At 44.8% G+C, this 19,051-nt stretch overlaps 1 protein-coding gene across 3 annotated transcripts in view; it reads right to left on the reverse strand.

The window, feature by feature from the left end:
• Positions 1–19,051, reverse strand: part of WIPF2 (WAS/WASL interacting protein family member 2) — a 337,163-nt gene that overhangs the window by 22,962 nt on the left and 295,150 nt on the right. For all 3 annotated transcript variants that reach the window (XM_078645527.1, XM_078645528.1, XM_078645529.1), the window contains exon 7: positions 12,561–12,662. In XM_078645527.1, coding sequence (XP_078501653.1) covers positions 12,561–12,662 — 102 coding nt within the window. The remainder of the gene's footprint in view (positions 1–12,560; positions 12,663–19,051) is intronic.

The raw sequence follows: 19,051 nt of genomic DNA on the forward strand, positions 1-19,051 counted from the left end.
CTGAGCATACCCAGCCAAGCTTATGGCGAACAAAGCGGTACAAAAAGGGGGGTGGTGATGGACGGAGCATCTGAACCAATCAAACACTCACACCCAGTCAACAGATCTGGGTTTGATCCATCACCGTTCTTTAGCTCACTCTGCCACCCCAGTTCAGACATGGCCATATGCAAATCAGTCTGACCCTGTGCCTCATGGGAACAGTCCAGCCCAAACTGCCAAGCCATGCCTTCCCTGGACCGGATTCAAGCTTCCTAGGACCGGTTTCTGGCATTACAGCCGTCTTCAGCCAGGCTTGCTTAAATCCAGTGGCAAAGTGAGCAACCATCTAGTTGGAGGGCAGCAGAGTTCTTGTACTGGCAACAAGTCTTGGTGAGCTGGCAGTCTCATAACCCTGTCCTGTACCATCTCCACCAGGTCAGAGGACCATGCTGGTCTCGCAAAGTGGTATCACAATTAAAATGTCATGGGTGCTTCCTTTCATCTCTCTAGTATGATTGGTATTAGCGGGATTAGGGGAAAAGAATATGCACAATTTCCTGATGATTCCATCACTAGAACATTCACTAATGACAGGTGGTGTTGGCACCGGGATTCAGAGCTTCGTCATTTTGTGCACTGTTGAGTTGCAAAAAGACTTGTGTGTGAAGTGCCTCACTCATGAATGAGTCTCTCCACTATTTGTTGTTTTAGATCCCACTCCTGAGGTGTTTGTTTCTCTGCTTAGCCCGTCCACTTCTTTGCTCTGCACTCATACTATGTGTACTGCTAGGAGTAAAATTTTTCTCCGAATAGCCTATATAAATTGATACTTGTATAGCGCACTACTCACCCGCAAGGGTCTCAAGGCGCTTGTACGAATACCGTTGTGGAACCCATCCTAGCTTTCCCTGTGAGGTGTCCACTCCTGGGCACCCCCAAGGTGGAGGCCAGGCATCCTTAGCGTTGTGGGGGCCATTGTGGAGATTAAGCAAGCTATTGCCCAGACTTGCATGATTGGAGTAGGCACCGAGGCGAGAATTATCAGGTACGTGGAATTTTTAAGCCCAAGACCCGCCGAGGCGGGGAATTGAACCCTTGTCCCGGGCTAGACCTCTGCATCAGGGTCTGCCGCTCTAACCATTGAGCCACACTTCTCCACTCTCCATATGTCCTGTGCCAGGTTGGACAGCACATGTGCCCTTGTCCCTCCTCATTTGTTGAGATAGAACAGGGATGCTTTCTGTCTGGATTTTTCCCTACTGCCTTCTTGTTTAATAGATCTGTGACTTATTGTCACTGGGGTGCGGGGTTGTAATAGTGCTACACACTAGCAATAGGCAGATCAGATAATGTTTAGAATCCACTTGTTGGAGGAGATAATTTTCCACTCCTGGAGAAATCCTCTTATCATTCTCCCTACTGGTCTTGTGTTAAGTGGCCCTGATCACTTCGGGCAGTTCCACTGCCTCTGGTACTCCCTCAAAAGGGCTATCCAGGTGTGGATGGGTACGGCTGCTAACCTGTTGCCAATCTTCAGTGTGACTGTGGCATGAGGGATGGTGTGATGCGACGCAACCATTGTGGGGTTCTTTCTTCCTTGGCGTGACCCTACTTGGAACATGCCTCTGAACAGCAGGGCGCATATTGCCTTTGTGGTCTAGTTGCCCTTCATTCTCTGCAGTGATTCGTCCACTGTATTTCCCAAGATGCTCTCTCGTGTGCAAAACTAGTTAATCACCAGTGCTTGCATCTCCTGCTTGAAGCCAGAGCCCCTCAGCCAGTTGTCTTCTAGAGCACAGCGTTCTACTGACTTGAGGCATGTATTGGCAAAGGTTTTGCCTTCCTAAATCACCACCTTCATCCTATTTTTGTACTGCCCTGAGGCGTTCCACCAATTTCTCCATCTCCTTCCATTCATGCTGTCCTAAGCAGTACAATTGTGTGAGCAATGTGCCATTTAGTGAAAGCTAGCCTTTCCATCTTGCACCCACCCTTTTGAGTGTCTTACTTTCTCTGTACAGTGGAGGGCCAATGGACGCCGGTTTCGAATTATCTAATTAGTTGACTTTGCCAAGGCTTGTTCACAGTAGAGTGAAATTGTTTTGATTTATTATACTGGTACATTCTATATCTCCAGAACCCTCCGGTGGATCTTTAGCATTCTAGTGTCTAAATTCTTATAAAACAGTTTATTTTTAGAAATTGGTGTTGGATTTCTTGAGTGTTGATTTCTTATTCCATTGTTTTGGTGTGATTTAAATGCTTAACACTTCCTTTGTGTGAGCCTTGCTACTCAGTGCCACAGCTATTCAGGGTTGCGATGAGGGTTATAAAGACTAAACCTACTGGACCTAAAGGGCAAGTTAGTTACCTTCTGTAACGCCTGATCTGGTAGAGACATAATCTAGCCACAGATTCCTTACCATAGAATTTCCCAGGCGTCAGGCTGGATCCGGAAGACTTTTGCTTGAGCAATACTCTTGCGCGCCGGTAGGTGGTGTCAGTCGGCGCCGCGTGACATTGTTGGCGTTGTCTGCGCTGGAACTGATGTCCGCATCACTTATATAGGCACCACCTTGGTGTGCTGACGTTCGTTACTTTTCACGATTTGCACGCCAGGTGCACGCTGCCATGAAGTGCACCTACAGCGGTGTGTTGACAACAACTAGGGCCCTGAAAGGCAACAGCCCTGACCCTAAAAACCTCTCTAAAGTGAGGGGAGGATGGGTGGGTCGGTAAGGAATCTGTGGCTAGATTATGTCTCTACCAGAGAAGGCATTAGCGAAGGTAAGTAACTTGTCCCAACTGATAGAGACATTTAGACGCAGATTCCTTACCTTCGAATAGGTACCCCAGCAATACCACCCCTGGACAAGTTTAGACCATGAAGTCCTGCAGGACAGAGCAGCCAAAAAGACCGTTCCTGCATACTTGACTATCCAGGCAGTAGTGTTCAGTGAACATGTGCAGTGATGCCCAGATTGCTGCCTGACAAATGTCAAGGACTGGAACATCACGTTGCAATGCTGTTGTCTCAGCCTTCGCTTCGGTGGAATGAGCTCTAAAACCTTCAGGAGGCTGTTTCTTGGCGAACAAAGAAAAACCAAAGGTGATGATGGGCGGAGCGTTGACAATACAAACACTCACCCCCAGTCAACTGATCTGGGTTTAATTTATCACCGTTCTTTAGCTCACTCCGCCACCCCAGTTCAGACATGGCCATATATATGCAAATCAGTCTGACCCTGTGCCTCATGGGACCAGTCCAGCCCGAACTGCCAAGCCATGTCTTCCCTGGACCGGAATCAAGCTTCCCAGGACTGGTTTCTGGCATTACAGCCGTCTTCAGCCGTCTTCAGCCGGGCTTGCTTGACTCCAGTGGCAAAGTGAGCAAGGGACTCACGTCTGAGCATACCCTGCCAACTTAGGGCGAACATCAATTGTTGTTGTTTTTGCATTTGTCACCCCGAGTGGGATGGGTATGCTCAGACGTGAGTCCCATGCTCTCCACACCACTGTAGTCGTGCTATCCAGGCTGATGACGGCTGATGGCCAGAAACCGGTCCTTGGATGCTGGATTCCGGTCCAGGAAAGAGATGGTTTGGCAGTTCGGGCTGGACTGTTCCATGAGGCACAGGGTCAAGGCTGATTTGCATATGGCCATGTCTGACCTGGGGTGGTGTGGAGTGCAAAAAAACTGTGGATTTAGGCCCAGATCTCTGTACTGGGGTGAATGTATGACATTGTTCTGCATTCTGTCCATCAATTGTTGTTTTTGCATTTGTCACCCCGAGTGGGATGGGTATGCTCAGACGTGAGTCGCATGCTCTCCACACCACTGGAGTCATGCTATCCAGGCTGATGAGGGCTGATAGCCAGAAACCGGTCCTTGGATGCTTGATTCCGGTCCAGGGAAGACATGGTTTGGCAGTTTGGGCTGGACTGTTCCCATGAGGCACAGGGTAAAGGCTGATTTGCATATGGCCATGTCTGACCTGGGGTGGTGTGCAGTGCAAAAAAAACAGTGGATTTAGGCCCAGATCTCTGTACTGGGGTGAATGTATGACATTGTTCTGCATTCTGTCCATCAATTGTTGTTTTTGCATTGGTCACCCCGAGTGGGATGGGTATGCTCAGACGTGAGTCCCATGCTCTCCACACCACTGGAGTCATGTTATCCAGGCTGATGATGGCTGATAGCCAGAAACCGGTCCTTGGATGCTTGATTCCGGTCCAGGAAAGACATGGTTTGGCAGTTCGGGCTGGACTGTTCCCATGAGGCACAGGGTCAAGGCTGATTTGCATATGGCCATGTCTGACCTGGGGTGGTGTGGAGTGCAAAAAAACTGTGGATTTAGGCCGAGATCTTCCTGCGAACGCTGTCAAAGACTTTACCCCTTTGCTCCTCCCACTCTGGACTAAAATTATTAACAGCTCACTTCAACAAGGAACCATCCCTGACTCCCTCAAAGTTGGACAAGTCACACCTTTAATAAAGAAACCTACAGCCGACCCCTCTGATCTAAACAATTATCGTCCCATTACCAATATTCCCACTCTCGCAAAACTGTAGGAAAAATGCGCTCAACTACAATTGACTAAACACATTAATCAGTTTGATCTCCTCAACCCCCATCAATCAGGCTTCCGAGCAGGACACAGTACAGAAACTGCTATGACTCACATAATTGACGACGCCCTTCAAATCCTAGATCAAAACGATACTTGCCTCCTCATCCTTCTTGATCTCTCTTCTGCATTCGACACCGTCAAACATGAGAATCTACTCGAACTGCTAAACACAAGAATGGGCCTATCTGGGACTGTTCTCAAGTGGTTCACTTCCTTTCTACACAACAGGGCGCAGAAATTCAAGAGCAACAACTTGATGTCCTCGCCTGTACCTGTATCGTTAGGCGTCCCCCAAGGATCCTCCCTATCCCCAACTTTGTTCAACCTAGTCATGGAGCCTCTCACCACCTTGCTACAAGCATCCAATGTACATTTTCACATGTACGCCGATGGCGCCCAACTATATCTCAAATTATAATCCCCCAAAGACATTTTGCTCCTGAATTCAACGATCAGAAACACCCAATCCTGGCTTGCCGATAATCATCTCAAACTCAATGCTCTGAAAACAGAGTTCCTTTTGATCTCACCTCCCGCGAAGATCTCTACCACTCAAATTTGGCTTAAACACCTAACTGCACTCAATGTTCAACCCACCATCGTGGACTCAGCAAAATCTTTAGGCATAACACTTGACACCAATCTCAACATGCAGCAACATATCAGCAAGGCAACTAAGGGAGCGAACTACCAAATCAATACCCTGAGGAAACTTAAACCCTTCCTCCCTGCCAAAGACTTCTAAACTGCAGTACAAGCATTAGTCATCCCTCGAATAGAATATGGCAGCATCGCCCTCTGCGGTCTCCTCCTAACTACTACTGCACCCCTCAGAGCTTCTCTAAACGCTGCAGCGAGACTCATCACTGGGTCAAAAAAACACTCACACATTTCCCCTGACTTGAAAGCCCTGAATTGGCTGCCTTTTGAAGCCAGAATACATATGAAAATCGCCTGCATGACGCACAAGGCTGTACACCTGAGCTCCCCCGGATACCTTGCTCAGAAGCTGACAATTTCTGGTGGCTCAAGAAACACTAGAGGCACAAACAATCTTCTGCTAAAGCCTCGAAGATTCCGGAAGGAAAAAACGTATAAACGCTCCTTCTCAGGAATGGCACCCAGGATCTGGAACTCACTCCCTCCTGAAACCAGGCTCATCTCCTCCACGACACTTTTTAAAAAAGAAGTAAAAGCTATCCTCATGGCTAAATTTACTTGAACTATCACTGTGGATTCTTAAAGACTCTGCACCGATCTGTACTACTTGTTAGATTCCTTTGCTAATTTGTATTACTTGTATTAGCGACTCACCTGACTGTCTATGCTCCCACTTATTTGAACTATTAGCATTATTGATGTTTCTGTTTGACTATGCTCCCTCATGTACCTACCCCACCCCATTTATTACCTATAACTACGCAATGCCTAATGGACTGTTATTCACTCTCTTGTTCGTACCCATTCTTTGTAAAGCGCTCTGATATCTGCAAAGATCTTGTTTGCGCTATATAAAACTTTCAAAATAAATAAATCTCTGTACTGGGGTGAATGTATGACATTGTTCTGCATTCTGTCCATCAATTGTTGTTTTTGCACGTTTCTTGGCCACAGCATAGCACATTGTGATGCAGAGGACAACCCATCACGATAGTCCTCTTCTGCACCGCAGAAGCATTCTTTGATCCAACTTACCCCACAAAGAGTTGGTCATCCCCCAGGAACTCTTTAGTGTGGTCAAGGTAGAACGACAATGCTCATTTTGAGTCGAATCAGTGGAGTAACTCCTTCCCTTGAGAGGGGGTGCTGAGGAGCATAGAAAGTGAGCAAGATGACTGATTGCCCCACGTGGAATGGTGTTTTACCACTTTCGGTAAGAAAGAGGCCTGATTGAGAAACACCAACTTAACAGGGAAGATGGCCAGGTAAGGAGCCTTGGATGCCAGAGCCTGCATTTCGGTAACCCTCCTGGCAGATGGTATTGCCACTAAAAAGGCTGTTTTGATGGTATGCAGCCGGAGGGGGAAGTTGTGCAGACGTACAAACGGAAGCGCACATCAGGAAGGTGAGAACCAAATGAAGGTCTCACTGAGGCATGATGAATGGGGCAGGTGGAAATATATGTAAAAGCCCCGTTAAGAAATCATTTAAAAATAGTGTATTGAAATAAAGAGGAATAATCTGGCAGCCTCAAGAAGGTAGATAAGGTCGAAAGGTATACTTTAAGAGTGTCCAGAGCAGAGCCCTGTTGGGTAAGAGTCAAAATAAAGAGAAGGACTTACAGAAGGAAGTAGAAAGAGGATAATTAGACCTTTCTGTGCAAAAGTTTACAAATTTGTGCCACTGGCAGGAGTACACAATCTTGGTAGAATGACGCCTGGCTGCAAAATCACATCACATGCGACAACAGTCATCACCTTGGTGAACACCCAAGGGGTGGTGGTAAGGTGAAAGGAAAGCACTGTGAACCATGCTTGTAGCCTAACATGAACCGCAGGTAGCACCGATGGGCAGGCAGGATGGGAATGTGAAAATAGGCGTCCTGCAAGTCCAACGCTACCATCCAGTCTCTGGGGTCTAGGGCAGACAAGACCTGAGCCAGAGTGAGCATTTTGAACTTTTCCTTTTTGAGGAAGTATTTGAGGGCTTGCAGATCTAGAATAGGACCAAGGCCCTTGTCCTTTTTCGGGACCAGACAGTAGTGGGAATAGCAACCACAGCCTACTTCTGGCGCCTGAACCCGCTCTATGGCTCCCTTGGGTAAGAGTAAGGACTCCCTCCTTAAGCAAGTTCAGGTAGTCCAGTCGTAAGTCAGAGGCATGGAGGGAGAAGTAGTCTCCAAGGGGAAGGAGTAGCCCATTCGGACGATCTGTAGAACCTCCTTGTCCGATGTGATGTTTTGCCAGTGGTGAAGGTGATGGCTTATCCTGCCACCAACCGGCTGCCCATGATCTTGAAGGGCCGGACTAGGAAGGTTTAGATGGTGCAGGGGGAGGAGTGGACTTACGAGACCTTTGGCCGCCTCACTCACAGGGTGGATAGGAACCACGCCCACGACTGCACAGAGGTTGCTGGACTTGCGTAGTTGGAATATAGCTGGAGTGGCTGAAAGCCCCTTCCATGGCCACGAAAGGGACAAAAAGCAGACTGGGAACGGGTGGTCACCGAGATGCATAAGGACTTGGTCGTAGCCCGCGAGTCGTTAAAGTGCACCAGGGCCATGTCTGCCTGTTTTCTGAAGAGATGGGTGCCATCAAAGGGCATGCCCATGAAGGTGTAGCCCAGACATCCCCAGTAAAGCCAAATGTTTTCAGCCAGGTATGGCGTCGAACAGCCACAGTTGAGGACACTGCTCTGCCCAGCGAGTCAGTGGTGTTAAGCCCACAACAATGCAAGACTGGCGGAAGAAAAAATCTTCTTGCCCCATTTATCCAGCCACTTGGATTACCTGTTTGGGGGTGCGGAACTGAAAGCAACGTGTGAGGTAAAGGCTTGGACCACCAAGCTCTCGGGAGTAAGGCGGTTGGAGAGGAATTTTATTTCTTATTGCAAGCATATGTCTGCCATGTTTAGACACCAGAATATTATCTTTTGTCTACTTTTAATTTATCTACCATTTATTGTTGAGTCTGTTTTTAATTGTGTTTGTGTAAGTGGATAAATACAAGAATGGGTGAATGAATAGATGAATGGATTCATGGGTGCAAGGAGTTTCAAAGCACATGTATGATGACTTAGTGAATGCCTAAACCAATCATTAACTGAAGAGGCACTATCATTTGCAAGCAAGACCTATTGGCATTGCCTTTGTTTGTTCTGTTAGCAACAGACATTGGAAGTCAGACATTGATTTTTTTTTAAGCATGCTGGTGTATATCACAGACCCTGCCCATAGTTTTATTTCAGGATGGTGATGGGCTAGTGCCTCAAATAAGAGGGAAATCAGAATGGTGAAGATGATGACCAACAGGTGGAGAGGGAAATGAATTACATACGGAGGACAAACTATATCCAATGCTTGGAGATAAAAGTAGAACTAGGAAGAAGAGACGCTGTGCTTTGGTAAGTGATTCCATGCTTCGTTCTTAGAGGAGATGAAAAACAGCACTGGGCATCATGACTACATCACTGTCTAAGTTCTAAAATCACTTACCAAAGCACAGCTTCTCTTCTTCCTTTGAAGCTAATGAAAGAACGTTAGTCATGTAGTAACTTTTGGCACTGTCACACATCTGTCAATTAAATGAATTACTGTGTTAACTATTCACCAACACCCTATTTCAGAATACATATCTGTATGCAATTAAGAAGGCTTAAACATTCTTAATAAAAACACTGAATACTAATGAATGTCCCAGCATGAACCTGTCATTTTGACATCGAAGGAAAAGCAAGTGCTCTTTTAAAGCCAAAGGCCAGTTTATAACAAAGGGTGGGCTTGCTACTCTAGTCAACACCAAACCATTATCAATGGATATCTCCTGAAGTAGTGGATTCTTTCCTGCTATCCTAGTTTCCCTTCAGGGGACTCTATTGAAAGCATTAGCAAACCACCCTCCTCCCCAATGGAGGGGCTAAACAAAGTTAATATCTTCACTAAATTAGTATTCTCTTCCTCCATCGCAAAAAAAGAAAACTAAGATACCTGCTGCTTACATTAGATGATGGAATACTGGAGGGCTTGGAGCCTCAAAGCCATAGCATCAGTTTTCAGCCTGGCATATTTATTTATTTTATTTTAGAAGCTTGTAAAGCGCACGGCTACCCCCGACGGGGGTGTACTGGCGCTGCAGACGACCGGCAACCAGAGGGATTTTGGTGAGAGCCAGATCATGGAGAAGAACCAGGTCTTAAGTTTCCTCCGAAACAGAGGCTCAGATGTAGAGAATCTAAGTTCGATCGGTAGTTGATTCCAAAGTTTGGAAGTGGCCACGGCAAAAGCCCGGCCCCCAGTGCGTGCAAGACGAAAACGTGGGGTATGCATCAGGCGAAGATGATTTGATCTGAGGTTACATGCCGATTGTGTAATTTTAAGTCTATGCCTCAAGTATGCAGGGCCTCGTCCATTAAGGGCCCTAAAGGCAAGAACCAGGGCTGTGAACTGTATGCGGTACCTCACTGGTAGCCAGTGCAGTTTAGCCAAGTAAGGTGTAATGGAGTGGCGATAAGGAATATTACAAATCAGCCTGGCCGCGGAATTCTGCACTGTCTGAAGGCGGTTAATGAGATACGCCGGGGCACCTACATACAGACTATTTGCGTAGTCCAAGTGGGACGTAATTAGGGCATGGACCACCGTCCTACGTGAGTCAGATGGGAGGAAGGGGACGATTTTTTTAATCATTCGAAGCTTTCCAAAGCAAGATGCCGAAACTTTATTAATTTGGGTTTTGCAGGATAAAGCTGTATCAAATTGGAAACCCAAATTACGTGCAGCTTGGACTGGTACCGGAGTGGGGTTAAGTTCAGACGGCCACCAAGCATTGGCTGGAATTGCAAATTTCTGATTAAAAAATAAGACCTCCGTCTTATCTGTATTCAATTTGAGACTGTTGAAGGACATCCAGGAGGCGATGTTCAACAAGCAGTGGCGAAAATTAACCATGGAGCTATCAGAGTGGTCTTTAAAAGAAAACACGAGCTGAGTATCATCAGCATAAAAGACCACTCTGACGCCCCAGGATTCGACCACTTTTGCTAGCGGAGTCAAATATACGTTAAATAAAAGAGGGCTGATAGCAGAGCCCCGTGGGACCCCCCCATGTCAATGGTTTCTCCGTGGAAACATACGGCCTGAGGAAGACCTGTTGAGTTCTGTCCTTCAAGAAGGATTTCACCCAAGCCATCGGGGTCCTTCCTATGTCCACCTCACGGAGTCCAGCAGGATATCGTGCAAGATTGTATCGAATGCTGCGGATAGGTCGAGGAGGACCAACATGGCCTCCTCTCCCCTATCCACACACTCGCGAATTGACTCAGACACTTCCAGTAGGGCTGACTCTGTACTGAAGTCTGGCCTAAAGCCTGACTGGGAGTCATGTAGCAGCTGGTTAGATTCTAGGTATTCAGACAGTTGCTCCTGTACCACTTTCTCCAATACTTTTGCTGGCTTGGGGAGGAGTGAGATAGGCCGGTAGTTACTGAATCATAGTGGATCAGAATCTGCTTTTTTTTAAGATCGGAAACAACATCGCATGTTTACACAAAGAGGGGAAGAGGCCAGATCGCAGAGAGGAATTCCATATTTCTAGCAAAGGATTAATCAGTAACGGGGCCATATCACTCAGAATCTGAGCCGGGCCGGGTCAAGCGGGGAGCCCGATTTACATTTTAGGAGCAGAGACAGAGCATATTCTTTAGTCAAGGGTTTAAATGAGGTAAGCACTTCATCATAAGTAATACCATTATCTGCAGTCACTGCTGTACGGTTCAGATTGATTGTTGCCGTGATGTTAGCGATCTTCTCGTAGAAAAAATCTGACAAACCATCACAGAGCGATTGACTCGGGACAACAGAGCAAGCCAAGGCGGGGGGTTAGAAAATTCTTTAACAATGTTAAAAAGGGACTTAGTAGAATTTTTTGCCATTTTAATTTTTTAGCATAGCTGCAGCCTAGGTCTACATCTGTCCTAGTTTTCTTTCATTTAATTTCCTTTAAAAAGGTTTGTGAAAGATGTTTTTTCCTTCTCATGCAGCTTTCTGGTGATGTTTTTATATTTAAATAACTTTTTATTTGTAAAGTAAATAAATAGCATTGACCAACGTTGCCAGTTTTTATAGGCTGGCAAATCAATTTATAATAAGAAAATACAGCCTTCCTGAATAAAAGGGAAGATTAAATATGACGATTTTTGAGTCTTGGAAAAAAGGCTCCGCAATTCCAACTCTGGGCAGGATTATTCAGTGCTTAGGATTTCCACTGAGTTTCAGAGAAGGAGAACAGAGTTGTCTGTGACAGACAAATTACATGACCTTCAGTGTTATTCTTTTAAAAAAAAAAAAATTCGAGTGCTTTTAGACACTTGCAAGGATCCTGCACTGGGAACTTAAAGAATAATGGTCTTCTACACAAACGGAATGAAAAAAACAGGTGTCGTTGTCCAAAAATGAAACATATGGCATCATTATACCAATGTCTAGCTCCAACACTACATTGTGCTTTGGAATACATCAGTGTTATGGGGCTTTGAAGTCAGACCGTAAGTAATAGCTAAGTAATAAAAAAGATGTCCTGATATAGGCATGGGTGCCAGCATGCACTCATCTATCACTACTGCTTATGAGCCAAAGTGAGCTTAAGTTTTACGTTTTCACAGTAGTCAGTGTGTCACATTAAAACCATATTCTGATATTTTTTATAGCCGGGGCACACAGATCTATAGGCGGTGTAACACTTTGCATTAGGGGGAACACTGCAGCTTAACATGAACTAGTGCACGTCTAGCAACTCTAGCTATAACAAACACTTAATGTGCCTGTTGTGAGAAGAGTCTATCATTTCAGTCTACTACGCACCACATACACAAAACACAACCACTAAGCATTCCTTTTGACGAAGCTAATAAGTTGAAAAATACTGGAGACGGAATGTTTTTTTTTTTTAAAGCACCTCAGTCCCTTGTTAAGGAAGCTCTCCATTCAAGGGTCAAAAAAGTAAGGAAAGAAAGAATAGTGAGAAGACACTTGCCATTGTCAATTGGAATTTTAATGGAGGCGGACATTACAACAATATACAATAATTTCTATGACTATATCTCTCTTACTGTGCACAACACAATAATGTCCATAAAAGGTAAGGTATACAAATAAATGTGTGCAGGTAACCTCTCCAATGCAGGTGCAGAAACCGCAAGTCCCTATCTAGATTTATTCAGCAAGAAATTAATAACGAGTCATATTCTTGGGGTTTGTCCTTATTAAACAAGTTTCAACACCTGGTTCTTACCTCTGTTAGTTCTGCTGGGGTAAACTTTCTGGAACGGTTTAAACTCTTCAGGGGCTGGGAAATCATCAATGGGGTGAAAGGTGTACTTTGATTCAAAATCGTCTAGAAAGAGAGAAAGTACATTATCTAATGGAAGCAACAACCACTGCTTGCAAACGCGACAGCTCACACTTATCCAACTGTCACCCAAGCACCTCTTATAGTTCAAATATATATCACAATACCTATGTATGCAGATCCATCGTCTATTTTTCAGCCAGTGCTTCCAAAAGGAATTATATGCATGGGACTAGGGTTCACCTGCAAAAGGGTCCACAGCAATCGCTGCTCTCTCCAAAGCTTGCTAGGGGCAAAGCACTTCAGCGATGCCATTCATAGGGACACCAAAAGAAGGCACGCTAACAGGGTTAACTGCTGTCAAATCTATGGGGACCAGGAGCTATTCAAAAGCAACCACTCCTCATGGAGGATTTTAGCCTAGGGTGACAATTGCACAACATTTAAAAAGGCTTAAAACAACACTACAGTTAGTAGGTTTTGTTTGTTTTCTTTGATTTTGTTTCAGGAGGGGGGGGGGCAAGAATGCAATACATAGCATAAAGAGTTCCACCAGAGAGTCGCTATGTGGATTACACCAATCCAATAACCCACTCAACATGATACAACACGAAATCCTTATGGGACATACCGATCCCTTCAGTAGCACAACCTCCCTATCTACCTACTCCAGAAGAATACAACTAACTACAAGGTGTACAAAAAAATCATGAGCCTGCCACATGGCCCAGCCAAACGCCTGGGAAATGGCACTAGGACACCCTAGACCAAATCAACCAACTAAATGCCACAAGAAAATTCAAAACCCCAGTCAGTGTAACTTTTAACAGCAAAATGTCGCCCTCAATTGAATCAAGGATGCTTTATAAAAACAGCTTTAACATTGCAGAAAACTCGCATATAGAAACAGCTAACACTTGAGTTGCGAAAAGACCACTAACGATTGGCCTGTCAAATTGCAAAACTAAATCTACTTGTCCAATGGCACGAAACCTGAGCAATGTATTACTTTTAGGAATCATATTTTCGGTATTTGCACAAACAAACCAAAGGTTCTAAAGTGCTCTTCTGTGGTTGATATAACTGTTAAACCTTCATTTGTGTCCTGTGCAGAACAGGCAACAGCCAAAGACCATGACATGCCAATGACCATCACACTTGATAGCAAATGGGTGTCATCATGACTTTTAGTTGTCGATCAGCAGATGCAAATACCTACCCAATACCATTCAAACTCAGTTCATCCTATATAGTGGCAGAGAGAAGAGATGCGGATCCAAGTTAAGGACTGAAATGTTAGTTCTAGCCCTCCTCTCGGACAGCTCATATAGACGACACTTACTCTTTCGCTACAGGCTTCTTTGGCACTGCCAACTAGAGGCAGGATCAGAAAACGAGTTTCAAGGCTATTAGTAAGTTCTCTTAGCCAAAAAGTGCATTGTTTTCTGGAGACGCACTAGTAACGTCCTTCTTGCAGAAAAAGGTGCACGTTTTCCCATTTAGTTACATCCCGGACAGGAACATGCCTTGAGAATGCCACCGACGCAATCAACATCCAGATTTCATTCAAATGTTAACTCTTAATTACATTAAAGATCATTTGTGTCTTTTTTTAGCACATCTGTGGACATGATCACCAACCACTCAAAATTTCTTTAGCCAACATATAACATTTATATTCAGAGAGATCTTGACATTCAGAGCATACAAACAATAAGAAGAGACTTTATCAAGTTAGCTGTTATACATGCACTACAAAAATATATATTTTCAAGAGTGCAGGACAGTTCTACAATACCATTTCTTCTTATGATTACTGTCTTCACCTCCATTCATTAACACCTGTCCTTAACAGGCACACATCGCAATTAATGTAGTCCCATACGAGGGCAAACATTTGAGGACAGCATTTACATTAGGATCTTTTTTTTGGAATATATATCTATTTCGTTAAAAAAAAAAAAAGTCCTAATGGTATTAAATTTCTCCTTATATTATGTGCAGCTAATATGTGAAGGACAGGTGTTAATGAACTGATATGAACACAATGACACCAGAATATCTAAAATGAGTGTATATAGGAACTATGTTGTATAATTCTCAAGAGAGTATGTGTGAGGGTGAAGACTTGGAAGAATTATGTCACTTACCCTGTACCCATCGGTTTGTCGCATTTAGTCTTGTAGATTGACATGCTCTGCATACTCTTGCCATCTAGTGCTAAATTCAGACTATTGCAACTTGTTTTGATTCAAAGAAGTCTTTCCAATCACGAGGCCTCAGTGACTGCTTCTCCGGTAGTGAACAAGCATGGACACCAACTCTATTGTTGGATTGTTTCCTGTACAGCAGGTGAGAATGGCTATACAGTAGTGAGCAGGATAAGATAGTTGACATGAGTGTGGTATAACGTATTAATTTATGTAGGTTGCAGATATCTTTAGCAAACATTGGCTTCGGGGAGATGGACGGACGCATGTGAATCTATGGCACTATACACAAGTAACAGATGCTCACAGGGTAACATAATGTGTTCATAGCATGTGGTACTGTAGATACACATGCTCTGTATCGAATGTAAAGCCCTACACGGGGCTAGCCAGTGAACGATGCAGAGGTCTAAAACAAAATCCTTAAGACAGTTTGATCTGCTCCAGTCTATTGCCTATCCTGGATATCTACACAGTAATACTTTGCGAAGGTGTGTGGAGGGAACCAGGTAGCAGTTTTGCAGATGTTAGCTATGGGTATGTTTCCAAGAAAGGCACCCTATTTAGGGGTGGAGTGAGGCATGTGTGGAGGGCTAGCATTCTTTTGACTTTAAGATAACAGGTCTGAATACATTTAACTTACCTGGCTATCCCTGCCTTAGCAATGGGATGACCTTTATGAGGCTGTGGAAAGGCAAAAAAAAGCTGTTGTGTTTTGCAAAAAGGCTTGGTCCTGTCTTTGTAATACATTGAGAGCAAGCTTGACGTCAGGTGTGTGAATTGCTCTGCTACCAAGTCAGACTGGGGGAAGATGACCAGGAACTCAATTGCCTGATTAAGGTGGAAGTTGGAGACCACCTTAGGCAAGAACTTAGGGTTGGTTCTAATCTGTCTAACTAAACTTCATTATGGCTACTAAAAAGGCAACCTTCCAATAAAGAAACTGCAAAGGGCAAGAATGCAATGGTTCGAAGGGAGGTCTCATGAGTCTGGTTCCAGGCTAGTGTAAGTGGTACTGTGGATGGAATTACATGTTTAAGACCCTTCAAGAAGGGTTTAATAACCGGGATCTTGAAGTGTGTTGCCTGTTCTGCATATATACAGCAATAGGGGGTCGCTTTATGGAGGTGTAAGCTAATCCTGATTTTTGCAAATGACAGCATTAACATAAGATATCTTGTAGCACTAGGTGAAAGAAAATTGATGCGGGTTGTGGTGACGTAGTGAACAAACCACTTTTTCAGTTTGTCGCACAGCAAGTGAGTGCATTAAGCCAACAGGTTTGTTTATTTTAGTATGTCTATGCATGCATTCCAGAGGCAAGTTGAGATTTAATTTTGAGGACCTCAGGAGCCAAATCAATAGGTTGTGCTGGCTGGATTCCAGATGTCAGACTCTGCTTTGGTTCTGTTTGCGAAGGTCTGGCCTGATGGGGAGTCTCTTGTGCTAAGCGATGGGCATCTCTAGAAGGGTTGTGGATGAAATGGTTATTACCTGTAGGAGTAGCGTTACAGCTTGAGCAATTTTCTGGATTCACATGCTGTACATTACTCCGTCATCCAGTGGTTGGGTCCGGAACTCTCCTCTTGTGTTTTGGTCCTTTTTCTCTTGCATCTTTTTTTTTGCTGTTGTTGAGTGTCAACTGCCCCCGCCAATTGGTGCCTAGTCCAACTGCTCTTGACATCATATGCCCCCTCCCAGTAAGCTTCCACTCTTGGTCAGGGCCGGACTGGGATCCAGAACCGGCCAAGGCAAAGTGCCCGGCCGGCCCCACTCGGGGCGGGGGGGGGGGGGGGGGGGGGGGGGCGTTGGAGGTGCCGCCAAGCACTTTGCCAGGGCCGGTTTTCGGCCGATTTTGGTACAGGACGATTTGCTCTGCTGCAAAAACGGCCCTGTAACAAAAACGGCCCCCAGGCAGGGGCCCAAAACCGGCTCCCACTCGAGCGGTGCACCGGGGATTGCCCGGTGCCCGCTATGGCCAGTCCGGCCCTGCTCTTGGTCACCATTTCCAGACCCCCACTTCCCACCCAACATCGGCCTTTCCAGCGTTTCGTGGCCTTCCGTTTTATAGTATATTCTTTGCGTTCCTTGTCCCCTTCTGCTCCCTCATCTACGGGGGAGACAGATGGGTGACTCCAGAAAATTCTTTAAGCTGCAAAACTACTCGTACAGGTAAGGAACCATCTCATTTTGAAGGGTGAATCTTTTCTTGATTCAGCTGCTGTGCATTGATTTTGTAGCAGTATTTAATCATTGTGTAGGCTGAGTTCGAAATGAGTTTGAGCTTGTAAATAAATGTTTCAATACTCTGTCCTACTTGTGCTTTTCTGTTCATTTGCCTGTCAATGCACTAGTATTTTGTGAAGGTGTCTACTGATAACCAAGTGGCTGCCATGCATATGTCGATCTTTTAACTGAACATTTGCTAGGACGGCTATTGTAGCACTTTTCTGATGTGTCGAGTGAGCTCTTGGTTTAGCTTTTAATTGTATGCCAGCTGTCTTGTGACACATCTGGGTTGTTTGAGAAATCCACCTTGCAATGGCTTTCTTAGTGACTGGTTCACTTTGTTATTGTCTGCGAATGATACAAAGAGTTGTTTTCCCTTCCCGATTGATTTTGTTTTCCTCCATATAGTACATTAACGCTTGTCTTGCGTCTAGTGTATGTAGAGCTCTCTCAGTCTAAGTCTTTGGCTCTTGGAAATTCTACCTGGATTGTCTGGGTTATATGAACCTTGATATGACCTTTGGTAGGAAATGTGGGTCGATCCTCATGACTATTTTGTCTTTGTGTATTTGCATGTATGGTTTCTGGATGGTGAGCGCTTGCAACTCGCTTACTCTTCTGAGAGATAAGCTTTCGCGATTAAGAAGGCTGTTTTAAGTGTGACTACTTTCAAAGAGGCCTTGTGGAATGGTTCATAGGGTTTTTATCAGCTGCGTCACCACTACACTTCAGCTACATGTAGGTGTTTGTGCAGTTCTTGGTGGGACTGTACTTTTACCCCCTTGCAGAAATCTTTGGATCGTTTGAGTGGTGAAGAACGTTCCTCTATGTAACTCCTTGTGTAGGATGCAATTGCTACCAAATTAACCTTTAAAGATGCATAGGTTAGCTTGCGTTCTAGTGTGAAGTATAAAATAACTGTAGTGTTGCTTGTCTTGTCCTGTATGAGGCCAGAACTATGGCATCACCTTGAGTATCTCTCCCTCTTGGCTGTGTAGCATTTCCTTGTTGTCAGTTTTCTTGCTTCTCTGAGGAATCCCACTATTTCCTGAAAACGTTTTAAGTGTCCATACTATATCTTCAGGAGCCATGCTGCTAAACTTTGTTTGCTCAGTTCTGGGTGGAGAATCTTCCCTCCCTGCATGGAGAGCAGGTTTTGTAACGCGGGCCGTCTATGCACATTGCTGTGTGCCATCTCTATTAGGTCTGAGAACCAGGTCTGCCCAACCCAATGTGGGGCTAGGAGTATTAAAGTAATTTTTGACTGTCTGCATTTGCTGATTACTAACAATAACAAAGGGATTGAGCAAAAAGGGTAAGCACACTAACTGACCAGTCTATCGACTGCATTCCCCATGGAGTGTGGGTGTGGATGTAAGGTTGCAAAGGGTTGGCATTTAGCCATTCTCTGGCGTTAGGAAAAACCAGAAAATAGATCTTTTCCCATCTCCTGAAGACATTCTCGATTTCAGTCTGATTCAGATCCCACTCGTGTGAGGTGGACGCTTGTTTGCTCAGATTGTCCGCTTCTAGATTGTTTTTCCCTAGTAGATGTATTGCCGCTATGCTTATTTGTCTCTGAATGACCCACCTCCAGATCCTTTGTGCTAGCTTAGAAAGGACAAATGATTTTGTCCCTTCATGTTTGTTGAGGTAGAACATCGTTGTTGTGTTATCCGTTTGAATTAGTAAGGATGTTCCTTGCAGCTCCTTCTTAACTGCTTTTTAGGCTAGGAACACAGTTTTCAGCTCTAGTATGTTTATTTGTTGTACTGCCTCTGTTGCCTAGATCCCTCTGATTTTGAGCCTTACCAAATGAGCTTCCCATCGCGTATGCAAAGTATCTGTGGTAATGGTGCCTGTTGGAGTTGGTGATATGAAAGATCTTCAGATTGCCATATTTGTTCTGTTCTACCATGCTATCTCCTACTGTACTCTTTGTGTGATAACCATTAGTTGGTCCCAACACCCGTAGCTTGTGACCATTGGCTCTGG

The sequence above is a fragment of the Lissotriton helveticus genome, chromosome 5_1, assembly GCF_964261635.1.
Source record: "Lissotriton helveticus chromosome 5_1, aLisHel1.1, whole genome shotgun sequence".
Taxonomy (NCBI): Eukaryota; Metazoa; Chordata; class Amphibia; order Caudata; family Salamandridae; genus Lissotriton; species Lissotriton helveticus.